The 12744-nt window shown below is 42.4% G+C and overlaps 1 protein-coding gene and 2 long non-coding RNA genes across 3 annotated transcripts; all 3 read left to right on the top strand.

Annotated features, from left to right (window-relative positions):
- The first annotated feature begins 8501 nt into the window (after positions 1-8501).
- Positions 8502-9648, top strand: LOC120677915. Its single transcript, XM_039959102.1, has 2 exons — positions 8502-9493; positions 9633-9648. The coding sequence occupies exons 1-2, from the start codon at positions 8502-8504 to the stop codon at positions 9646-9648; spliced, it is 1008 nt and encodes a 335-aa protein (XP_039815036.1).
- Positions 9649-9944: 296 nt separating this feature from the next.
- On the top strand, positions 9945-10685 carry LOC120677390. The gene is made up of 3 exons (XR_005676302.1): positions 9945-10079; positions 10171-10532; positions 10605-10685. It is a non-coding gene; the product is annotated as an uncharacterized LOC120677390 (long non-coding RNA).
- A 1327-nt stretch (positions 10686-12012) lies between these two features.
- LOC120677392 lies at positions 12013-12495 on the top strand. Its single transcript, XR_005676303.1, has 2 exons — positions 12013-12056; positions 12172-12495. It is a non-coding gene; the product is annotated as an uncharacterized LOC120677392 (long non-coding RNA).
- Positions 12496-12744: the final 249 nt, after the last annotated feature.

Below are 12744 nucleotides of genomic sequence, written 5' to 3'. Positions count from 1 at the left end.
AAGCATAGGAAACGTATTCCTGCATCTCGCGAGCTCGAGGGGTAACGCTGTTGGGGTGAACACATAATTGGCCACCAAGGGCGGTGAGCGCCTGAACAAACACACTGTGCTAGAGCGCCTGAACAAACACACGTACTGTGCTAGCAGGTCACTCGCCTTCCATCACCTATATCTTTGGCGGGTGCTTGTCAAGTGTACAATGCTTCTTGCACAAAAGGAACATCACACGCCTTCTTGCACAAAAATCACTTGCTACAAGTTGCTACAATATGAACTTGACGCTCAGAAGTGTACAACAAATTCAGAATTGTTGTGTACAAATAAAAAAGGGCACAACCTGGTTCAGGTGAGTTGGATATCTCAAATATAAAATGGCATATGTAACCTGATTCATTTTAGTTGGACATCCACCAAGTAAATTAGTTAGTTTGATCTTCACATTGACACCACTAATAAACAATTGAACCTCCACGAGTTATACAGGTTGCTTTCCCCCATATTGTAAATCTTCAGGTAGTTAAACACATTCCTAGTTTGTTGGGGCTAATAGGAACTTAATCTACAGAGGCCATCAGAATATGTCCCAATGCAGGGTGGAAAGGTGAAAAGTAGATGATATTAAGCAATAAGCAAGTATAAGCTGGCAAAACTAGCAAATCTATAGTTTGAGGCAATGTATAGTTCAATCGCAGTCATCATCTGATATTTTCAGTAATGTATCAATAGAATGCGAATGACTGCTACTGCCTTTCCAGTGAACAAATATTTGCAAAAATAGAATGGTACTTTCACCGGGCTGTTTTCCATCCATACCATGAAGTTCCGTGAGTTGACTTTCCAGTTGTGAGAGAATGTCAGGCTTTCAAAATTTATTTTTTATCCTTAAGTTGTCAACATAGATGTATTTCATTAGAGGTGGGAGAGTGTTCACGGAAGGTCCTATTCTAGATAATAGCAAAAAGAATGAACAATAACAGATTAATATATTTCATTTCAGAAACACCATTCCTATATTCTCCAAGGCGGAAGTTGCCAAATCTTTTGTTAGTTTAGAAACCAAACACAAAAGACTCCTCAGTTTTTCTTGGATTAGGACAGAAGAAATTGCATTGATTTAATCATTTTCTGGATAGAACATTGCTTTTCCTTATCCCCTCTCCAAAATTTCAATAGTGTGCATAGGAATACATATCATGTTATCTTAGCTTTCTATAAAATAATTTTGGTGCATGGAAATGAATGGATTAAGAAGTCGCTAAACCTTTTTATGTTTGCTGAAAACAACCTGCATTTAACTCGCCTCGTTATCGCCAATGGAGTTCAGCAGACTACAATTTGGAAAATATTATGAACAAGATTCCAAGTTTAAGGTTCACAAAGATCAACCAAGGCAAAATTACATAGTCTGAACATGGTCTGAGCTGATGGAAACTCTGCCTGCCATCCTCCTCGAAGATATGACGACAGAGTATTACCTTTCCCGCCCTATATGTTGTAGAGGCGGAGGGCCAGATAGCAAGATGTCGCACCAGCTAGCAGAGTGCAGAGATGATTTATTGGACAAAAGATGGATCAATCTCTGAAGCCTTTCTTCTAGCAAATTTCCAACAATTGGAAATAGAAGAAGCTTGTATATTAAACTTGTCAGTTTGGCAATGTTTCCCCAACAGTCCAATATACAATATGGATATAGAAGCAACAAAATAAAGGTCACCTGTGTAGCAAAATTGTGACCTCAAATAGTGCTGGCCTGAAAAAGAGTAGACTCATTAACTCAAGGAATTGAATTAATAACATTTAATCTTGAATTACAAAAAAAAACACAATACAATCCATAGACTTCAAATGTGGGTCTGAACGTGGAGATCTCATGGCTTCATTTGCTACGTATTTAGGATCTGTGAACATGACAAAAATGAAAGGATGAAGATCTGATTTTACATGTGTAGTAATTAAGAGGGAGATTGAAAGGCACACTTGCAGCTGGATTTTCCCATTGTTATTCCTGCTAGGCATGGAGATGCTGGTGAAGCGAAGTGACGATATCAATGAACAGCGTGCTATCATAGATTGTCCTTAAAAGATCTCAATAAAATACATGGATGTAGAATTGGAATTGGTATGCTTGTACATTGGTGGTATACAACATGGTCGTTGAGCTTACTATATTAGAGGCTGAACATTTTGGCGAACATCTTGCAGGTAGCTTAAGGCAATGTCAGCTATAGGCTACAACAGCATCATCCTGGGAAAGGGGGCAGCTCTGGACAAGGCCAGTAAGCTAGGAGGTGACTGAGCCTATGCCCCCACCACGATTTCCGCCCGCTGTCATCTTGAGATCGCTCGCTGCTGGCGCCCAACATGGTAAGTCTGTCTACTGCCATCTTCAGCCAAGGTTCTCCATGAGCCCGCTGCTTTGAACTCAATTTTTTGGTGAAGCATGCTCAATCCAACGACAAGGAACTTGATTCTGAACTCAATTTAGGCTACGGCGATGCTAAATAAGGAGAGCTAGCAGTGGCAACCTGTCGGGCGAGCACGGATCGGTGATATTGAGAGCGATATGAGTGCTGAGCGAGCACACCGGATGGAGCAAGAGAAACACACTGTGGGGGCTTGGTTGGCTGCGGTGGATTTGACATTAGGTTGGCAAAATTGCTGGCCGGCATGGCAAGGAGAGCGGCAAAGAGGCCCTCCTGTGTTGCAGGTGCTGGGAGGAGCGGGCGGCGCAGCAAGTGTAGAGCAGAGGGAAGCAGAGAGGCAGAAGGGACACCGGTGTAAGGATCACCGGGGTGTCCGACCCTAGAGGGGGAGGGGGTGAATAGGGTCGCTAATCGCTTTTTAACCTAGGACTCAAACTACTTGCATAAGATAAACCTAACACGTCCTATACATGCTAGTTATGACTAAGGTTTATCTATGCTACTCTCTACTTACCCCAAAAACTTGGAACCTATAGCCAATCCTAATCAAAACTAACTAGGAAAGTAAAGGTACGCAAGATAGAGTAAATGCGGAAACGTAATGCGGTAAGTAAAGAGGTAAGTGCAAGAGGGATGCAAACTCCTGAGTAGACACGGTCATGTAACGTGGTTCGGCACAAACGCCTACGTCCACGGGACACCGAGGCTCTTCCGATCACCGTCTTGCACTAAGCCACCAAGGCGATGCCGGCAAGCAAAGGCAAGTGCCCCTAAGACACCGAGTCTCGTGCACCACCACCGTCTCTCTCGGTCACCTGGCCGTAATCCACTACGGAGCTTCTCCACCAAGGAGGGGGCCTCCTCTTCCCCCGCACAAAGTGTCGTTGCCACTCCACACCAAGACGGAGGGTCACACGACGGATCAAAAGTTGCTTGCCGCAGCAAGACTTCTCTCAAGGGAGCTCTCGCAAGAACTAATCCCTATTACAAGCACTAAGCACTCTCACAAGTGTGCTTAAGCCTATATGATGTACAATGAAGCTCTATGGTGGTTGGAGATGTTCTTGGATGTGTATGGGATGTTCAGCAACTCCAGCAAACTTCAAATGGCCGGGGTGAGACGTATATATAGGCCACCAAGTCTTGTAGCCGTTGCTCCAACGGTTAGCTGAAAATCTGCGTACCACCGGAAGAACCGATGCCTCAAGCAGGGGTAGCGTCGGTTCTTCCGGTCACTCATAAACCGAAGTAGCCGTTGAAGACCTGACAGCTAACGCAGTAACCACCGGTTGAACCGATGCTTTGTTCCGATGCATCACCGGTTCATCCGGTGCTTAAGGATCTTTTTCTGGGTGCTGACGTCATTGCACCGATGGTATACTCCGATGCTCCGTCGGTTGAACCGGTGCTGAAGAAACTTCTCCTGGGCTCTTGACATCGTCTCTGGAACAAAGTACGTCCAATGCACCGATGCCCTTTCTTAGACCGTCAGTTCAACCGGTGCCTAAAGGCTGACTTGGCTTCAATTCCCTTCTGTCATGGCGTCGGTTCTTCCAACAACCATCGGATGCACCGATGCCTTATGCGTCGGTTCTTCCGGTGCATCCGACCGAAGAGCTATCAGGGCGCTTCGGGCCTTGCTACGCCTATCTTCTCTTTCTCTTTGTCATCACTTGAACCTAAAAGCCTGAGAATGAACATCTTAACAATCATATTAGTCCAAGTGTTGTGTTGTCATTTGATCACCAAAATCACTCGAAATGGCATAAATGGTGCCATATTCGTTTCAACCGGGTTCCTGAGGATTCGCGAGTGCTCTGGTTGGTGGATTAACGGGCGACAGATCCACCGCGTCCTATATCGGACGGTTGATATCGCGACCTTGTTGGATCCAATGACTAGCGGGCTACCGAGCGACGTGGCGTGATGGATTCGCCCAGTTTAGGCTCCGAATTCGTGTTTATGGATGCTTCTTGCACACAAGTTCTTGTCATGTATTCCATCAACACCTTTGTTGAGAAATCGGTACCTTTAACCTTGACACCAACTTCCAAGAAGTGATACCAAAGTAGTGTAATAGCACTTCTTCTGCGGACTTATACCCATACTACACCAAAAAGATCTTCACCTAGATATTAATATGGGAGAACAAATCTATATGGGGTACTCAACTCTTCATCCACCATAACTTAGTACAACACAAGACTCTTGCACTCTTTATGGCTACTTTACCATGACACTACTGCACTATATGGCAACATTATCATCTCCGACTTAAGGCCTCTCTTATGCCATTGTATAGCAAGAGAAGAGGGGAGCACCTCTATTTATAGGTGCTCATTAGTGTTGTCGTGCTGCCATGTGACAACTCTTCTTTACAAAATATCTATCTCTAAAATTTTCCTCATCCTTGTCAACTATGCAAAATATCTAGAATTCGTGTCTTGCCATGAAGCATACAACTCCTCTCTCTTGCAATTTCCAAATTATTCTAGAACCTTCTCAAGTATCAAGTATGAATTGTTATTTTTAATGAATGCTTCTCCAGGGGGCATTGCTGACTGGTCACTGGTCTTCATCGGTTTTGCAGAGGTTTGGCGTGGAGGTTGCCCCTGCACGCATTGCCATGCTCACATTGAATTTGGCAAGATTTCTCGATGTTCCATGCATGGATCAACTCTTTTGTAGCACACTCATACTCATAAGGTGCAAGTGATGACAAAGAAACAATCTGCGTGCCTAGAAGTGGTAAAACATCAGAGCAGGATGAATTAGCTAGCTGGTAGTAGAAACGGAACTAATAAAATGATATACTTTATCTACACACGTAAAAAACCAGCTAAATCGAAGCATTGTGTAATGATTTGAGAATGGAGCTCCTGTCCTATCCGTCCGAGCAGTTAGGCTCATTTCATATCGGTCCACTGGGAGCCTATTAGCCTGCAAGCATTTGCATCAGTGCATCACCATAGTGGGCCAACAAATGATGAAAGTGGTTGAATAATGGGCTATCCTCCAAGGCTGCATGAGCCAGCCCTACAAAAAAAAAACCCTGACCCTAAGAGAGCCGACTGGTGGCCCACGAAGCTACTGCCACCAAGCCACAGGCCCATAACTTTGCCTCCGTCGACCTATAAAAGTTTGCATTTGCAGCAGCGATTGCACTGCACACACACTCACTCTCAACTCATTCACCTATTATTTCAATTTCGACAGCTTTTTACCAAGAGACTTGCTTGGGAGTGGAGATTGGAAAGAGTGTGGCTTGATCAATTGGGAATGAGCGGCAGGGGGAAGACATGTTCTGGAGCCAAGGCGGCTTCATTGGCCCTCTCCACCAGGGTTCGTCGCCTGAATAGACACACATGGCTACTGGTTCACACATGCCTTCCAAGAAAGCCAACTCAAGCAGCTTCGTGTTCTTCTCGGGCAAGCAATCCAGCCAGGCCATATGTCATGCCTCGCTTGGTAGTAATAAGGCCTCGGACATGTGGGCGGACCCAGTAATCGATGAAGACTAGGGCCAAAACTATGGATTGGACTATATGTTTCTTCTGTCTGTGAATTGGTTGTATGATTGTGGATCTAAACTAACTGTGGTAACTGATATTAATGGGCCATGACTAGAGCCACGATCTGGGTGGTGGCAGGCCCGCCACTATCGGACACAAAACAATATGTCGCTCTTATTTTGTTCGGAAGAATTGATGAATGGCAACTAACGCTTCCAGCCAGCCTTTTTTTCTGCGATAGTAGACGATCAAGGATAAGCGGTACTTCTCTATACCAATAACCTACCTGCAGGACTAGAGGTGCAAATGGGTAATCCTTAGATGAATCTAAGGAGAAGTAGTACAAATATTTGAACTAAAAAGGGTTGAAGGTGTATCTAAGAGTCACTCATTTGCACCCTCTGTAGGACCACGGAAAAAACGTGCAACTGTCAAGGGTTAAAGAATTGAAGCTCAAGTTTACGACATCACATAATTACTACTAGCTGACACTTGTGTTGGCGCCTAATGATCTCTGTATTGCTACAGGTGCACTATCAATCTAATTGAAATGAGACTCGCAAAAAAAACTAATTATTGAAATGAGTAATGACCACACATTTTTTTCATTTTTATTTTTAATAATTTCCACTGAGCCTGGGGCTACGTTCTCAAGTCTAGCAGCGGATCCTCGACACATTTTTGGAAGCACTGCTACATGTGTACTATATATCAATTGAATTACGATGACGGTTACAAACCTTTTTTATTTTTTTTTTAAATAACAATTTCCATATTTTTAGGATATCATCTCATCAATTGTCAAATGTCAACTTGCCGCGATCGTTGCTATATATACTCTCTTCTTATCAACTACCGGCCAACAAGCTATTAGTAATAACATTCACCTCAAAAAAAAACAAGCCAGCAATATATAGGCTAGGCCCCAAAATATGCATACAGTTTGACTAATTATTTTAATTTGATTCGAAAATTAAAATAATTAGTCAAACTGAATGCATATTTGGTGTACACTAAATCTGTGTTCAAATGATTTTTTAAGATGATGATGACATTTAGTAATTCATAATGCATTTACAAAAAAAAATTAAAAGTAGTAAAACATCTACTCTCACGGACCCTAGAAAACAGCACCCCTTTATATTATTGATGATGGACAACAGTGAGGGTGGCCATTTATTCCGACTTTCATTTAGTTGATTACCCAATCCATTCAACCAGCTACTTTTATATATACGATTGATTGATGTATACCACACCGAAGCGTATGGCTTGGTAGGTCTCGACCAAGACCAACTATTTCTGTATGCCGCATGCGCTTTGGGTTTGGAATGAGTGGTCTCAGGAGAAGAAACATGACAATGAGACAAGATGTGACTGTGTCTCGTACCAGCCCTCAACCGTCCACACACAAATTTTACATTCATGCCAGCAGCATCATCCTGTCTGTTGTATCACTACTACAGAATTGGCCATTGCCAACGGGATATCACCGCCGGTTTAACAAGAACCGGCGGTGATGAGGTATCACCGCCGGGTCCCGAGTTGGTGGCCGTAGTGGCCGTTGGAACCGGCGGTGATGCTGATTATCACCGCCGGTTCGTGTTACGAACCGTTGGTGATGTCCTGCGGGCTTATCACCGCCGGTTTGTAACACCAACCGGCGGTGAAAAGAAGCATCACCAACGGTTCGTGTTACAAACCGGCGGTGATAAGCCTGTACAGTACAAAACCCCAACCCCTCCTTCCTCCTACCACCTTTCTTCTCCAACCCGACGGCCACACCTCTCTCCTCCATTGTTGCTGCCGGATTTTGCCGAAATTCTCATGAAACCTCACCATTTTTGATGTATTGGCTCCACCAACTTATTCTAAGGTTAGTAGCCATCAATTCATTGGCTTTGTACCCATTTTCTTGGGATTAATGATGCATTTCGTGATGAATTGATCAAGGAGGGCTTTTTTCTCCATTTTTGGATCATTTCTCATCATTGGGGCTTCTTTTTTTGTTGTTTGAGTGAACCAACTTGTGATAGGTTTGTAGCTAGCAATCCATTTGATTCATAGCCTTTATCTTAGGATTAGTCATTCATTTTGTGATGAATTGATCAAGGAGAGTCTCTTTTTCTTCACTTTAGGATAAATTCTCATGAACACTCATCATGAAGTCATCATGGAGGCTCATTAAATTTTGAGGACTGGACTTCACATATTTGATTCAAGGTAAGAACTAGCTCTTTAAGGTTAGATTGTTGTCATAATTGCGATGATTGGGATGTAAGGGGTCTTTCTTAATTAGTTTATAGGATATTTATTAATTGTGATGATCGAGATGTAAATGCTTTTTCTTAATTAATTTAGATGGCATTTCTTAGTTTTGATGATAAGGAACTTGACAAAAATTGAAGTAGATATTTTAATTATTGAAGTAAAGCCTCTTTCTTAATTGATTTAGATGGCCCTTAAAGTGTGATATTTGTTACGAAACTTGATAAACTGAAAATCTATGTGTTGAGATGATAATTTTACTAAATTCAGATTCTTGGATGTTTTCTTGTGTGCATAGATGAATCGAGGTTGGTTGTATGGTACAAAGGCTGGAAATTTGGATTTTGTCAATGGTGTGGACTCGTTTGTGCAGACTGCCAAGGCACACAAGAATCTACAAGATGATGGCTACGTGTATTGCCCATGCATTGATTGCAAAAATCAGAAGCAGTTTGGCAATGTTGAGCAGATCCGCTTTCATCTATTATTTAGAGGTTTTATGCCCAACTACCAAGTTTGGAACAAGCACGGTGAGGTTGGTGAGACAATGCACTCCGTCCATGAGGACAGGCATGAAACAGTGGAGGAAACAACTAACCCGGAAATAGTAGAGGAAACCGGACATGAAAGCGTAAATGAAACCATGCAGGAAACATTAGTTGCTGATGATGTTGTGGATGCACTAGACCAGATGATACGTGATGCGGAACCAGACTTTCTTGACAAAAAGAATCTGAAGAAGTTGGAGCAGAGGAGGATAGATGCAAGAACACCACTTTACCCAAGTTGCAGCGTGTCTAAACTTGAAGCAAACCTGATGCTATTGGAGATGAAGTCTAGTAATGGTTTGTCAGACAAGGGATTTGATGATTTGTTAAGCTTATTGCAGAAGTTGCTGCCAAGCCCTAACGGGTTGCCTGAAAACACATACCAGGCGAAGCAAATGATTTGCCCAATGGGACTGGAGGTACAAAAGATCCATGCATGCCCTAAGGATTGCATCTTGTATCACGGCAAATATGAAGACTTGGATGCATGTCCAGTGTGCTCAGCTTCACGGTACAAATGTCCTGAATCAGCATTGTCAATGAAAGGTGACCGCAACAAACGACCACCTGCCAAGGTCGTCTGGTATTTTCCTATCATTCCTCGTTTGAAACGGTTATTTGCAAACGCGAAGACTGCCAAGCTGATGAGGTGGCATGCCGAAGATCGGCTCGTTGATGGGAATCTCAGACACCATGCAGATGGTTCACAGTGGAGAGCTATCAACTACAAATACAAGAATCGGTTTGCAAAGGAAATAAGAAACATAAGATTCGGTTTGAGTACGGATGGGATGTGTCCTTTTAACATGGTGAGCAGCAAACACAGTACGTGGCCTGTAACTCTTTGCATATACAACCTTCCTCCTTGGTTGTGTATGAAGCGGACCTACATCATGATGCCATTACTAATCCAAGGGCCAAAACAACCTGGAAATGATATCGATGTGTATTTGGAACCACTGGTGGATGATCTAATGAAGTTGTGGAACGATGGTGTCAAGGTGTGGGATGAGTACAAGCGAGAACACTTCACTCTGAAGGCAATGCTGTTTGTAACAATCACAGACCTTCCCGGCCTTGGTAGCTTAGCAGGCCAAGTAACGAAGGGTTACAAGGGATGTGTGGTTTGTTTGGATGATACCGACACAAGATGGTTGAAGAATAGCAACAAAATGGTTTACATGGGTCATCGTAGACCTTTTTGGGGAGACTTCACTGTAGAAGAGGCTAAATACATCCTCAAGCAGCCTCCGGGCAACGATCACTGTGGGTTCTATGTAATGCATTACATGCACTGCTACACCGGCGATTGCAGAAGCGCCGAAATGGTTTGTATGAAATGGTTAATTGATATATGTTCTTGTGTCTTGAATTTTCTAACTTGTCTAATATCTTGTTGTTGTGTCATTTTTTTTCCAGAACACTGAGTTGGATTCACGTGAATTGCTCATGGGCGAGCTAGTAGCACTTCAAGAAGAACTAGCTGGATGGCTTGTGGACTACGTGGTGAAGCCAGGATCTGAGTACAGCATAATTTAGGTGTAATGTCTAGATCGTATCGTTCTTGTCAAGCATTGTAATATATTTGGTGTATGGACTAGATGTTCTTAAACTTGATGCGTGGACTCTATATTTTTTATTATGATGTTTGAACTCTCTCATTTGATTTCAATGTATAATATCTTATGGTTCAATTCTGCTGTAATAATTATGTATTATAAACTCAAGAGGGCCTTGAACTGTTGAAGGCAGCTATAGAAAAGGCTGGATACACTGGAAAGGTACCTCCTCTCTTCACTACTTACCTCATAATTCAACCTTTGTGTATTGTTGATTCAACCTAAACATGGCAGGTGGTTATTGGAATGGATGTTGCTGCTTCTGAATTCTTCAGTGAGAAGGATAAGACTTATGATCTTAATTTCAAAGAGGAAGTAAGAATTGCAACTTCTTATTAAGCCTTTTATTTACTTATAGCTGTTCTTTATGCTGTTACTTCTTGCCATTTGAGCTGATAGATCTGTGTCATTGATTTACTTCATATTTACCAATGTTCATTTCTTTATTCTAGCGGATTACCCCTTTTGAGTTAAATTCCATGTTCCATCCACTTCTAAAGGCATTAGCTGAATATGGAAAAGATGTCTTGGGCATTAGTTGGGATGGAGGAGTATTTCATTGCAAGTTAACTTTTGAGTGCAAAAGAATTAGCTTACAATGTTGTTGCCTTTCATGCCTATGATATATGAGCTCAGGCATATGTAAAAAGTAATTCTGTACATGTTTAATGCATGCCATATTATATAACACCTGGTTTGCTGATTCTAAAAAATGGTTGGTTCCATCCTAATTTTCACTATCTGACTCTGCTGATAGATTCTATATAAAGGCCTCGGTTCAGATCATTATCAAGCTTGTCTCTTCTTTTATGTTGAGACTTTAGAGGGCTTAGTGATTCACAAATTAAGATGACTAGCTTGACTGTTTTCAGGTCTTAAAAGCCAATTATTTCCAAGAAAAAGAAGAGCTGACAGATGCGGTATGGAAGAACTTTTTCAAAGGCAAGCTTGCCTTCATGCATTGAAGCAAACAGGATAAAGCTATGGCCGTCCTCACAGCCGCAGCTGGAGGAACCCTCCTTATTTGGGAGGGGATCTATACAAATTGGTCGAGATGGAGCTGACTCTGATGTATGACTTCCTCTACACCAAGGCGGCGGTAATCCACACATGGTATGGCTTCTGCATCCATTTCATTTCCCTGCTTGGCACAGCCACCACGTTTATGTTGTTTCAGCTCAGTATAAACAGTAGAGGAAATGGGTACAGCATAGTGGATGTGATTATCAGTTATGTTTTATTGGTTGGGGCTTTGGTCCTGGAAATCATATCTGTGTGCAGGGCTCTACTATCCACCTGGACATGTTCTTTATTGCACCGCAGGGGCAGGGGATGGGAGTGGCCTCTCTATGTTATCACTTCCCTTGGTCAGCGTGTCCACCCGGCAAGTAGGAGACTCTGGTCAGGCTCCATTGGTCGGTACAATTTGTTCCACTTGTGCACCCGCAACACGAATGAAATAGGGAGCAGACTAGCAATGAAATTAGGGCTCCAGGACTGGTGGAACAAGATGCACTTCTCGAGCACTTTCTCACACAGTGAAATTTTGTCAATACGAGATATCAAGAAATTGGTTTTGCAAGCATTGCAAGACAAGGAGCGAGCACTGCAATACAAAAGTACTGATTCGAACTCACCGGGCAGAAGCTTGCAGAGATGGCGTGGAGTTTCTCCCAATTTGCACTGGTATGGGCTGAGTGTGGGGCCTCAAGTTCATTCATATTTTGTTTGAAATATATTTCTCAATTCTTGGAAAAAATGACCCAAGCTCTGCCTCACTGTTTGCAATTTCAATTTGCAGGTATACCTTCCATGCCAATTCAACTGAAACGCATTTTGTTGGTAAATATGTTCGATAATATAAAAGACCTTAAACAAGTTTCTATTTTCATACTTGCTGGCTTTACTAGCAGAACCAGCACATGCCTATATTCAGAGTTGCACCTAAAAGCTGTTCTATTTGAATTTCGTAATGTTCAGTTGAACTTTGTTTCCTGATTGTTTGACTACTATCCAATGAAATTGAAACAGGATCTTATGTTTTATTTTTTTAGACCTTAGTCTAAAAAAGTCAGAAACAAAGTTAAACTCAACATGCACTAATGCACTATGATAGCACACACATGGTTGAATTCTGCTGCTATAATTATATATTATATATGTTATACAAATGATGCAATATTATTATATGAAAATATTTTTTTTGATGGGAAAAAAGTCTTCACCGCCGGTTCGTGTATTAAACCGGCGGTGTTGATGTATCCATCACCAACGGTTCCAGATAAGAACCGGCGGTGATGTGTGCACATCACCAACGGTTCTGGAACCGGCGGTGATGGCCCCACTATCACCAACGACATAAATCCAACGCCTC

This window comes from Panicum virgatum, chromosome 6N, assembly GCF_016808335.1.
Source record: "Panicum virgatum strain AP13 chromosome 6N, P.virgatum_v5, whole genome shotgun sequence".
Taxonomy (NCBI): domain Eukaryota; kingdom Viridiplantae; phylum Streptophyta; class Magnoliopsida; order Poales; family Poaceae; genus Panicum; species Panicum virgatum.
The sequence above is the reverse complement of the archived record's forward strand: the minus strand, read 5'-3'. Positions and strand labels throughout refer to the sequence as shown.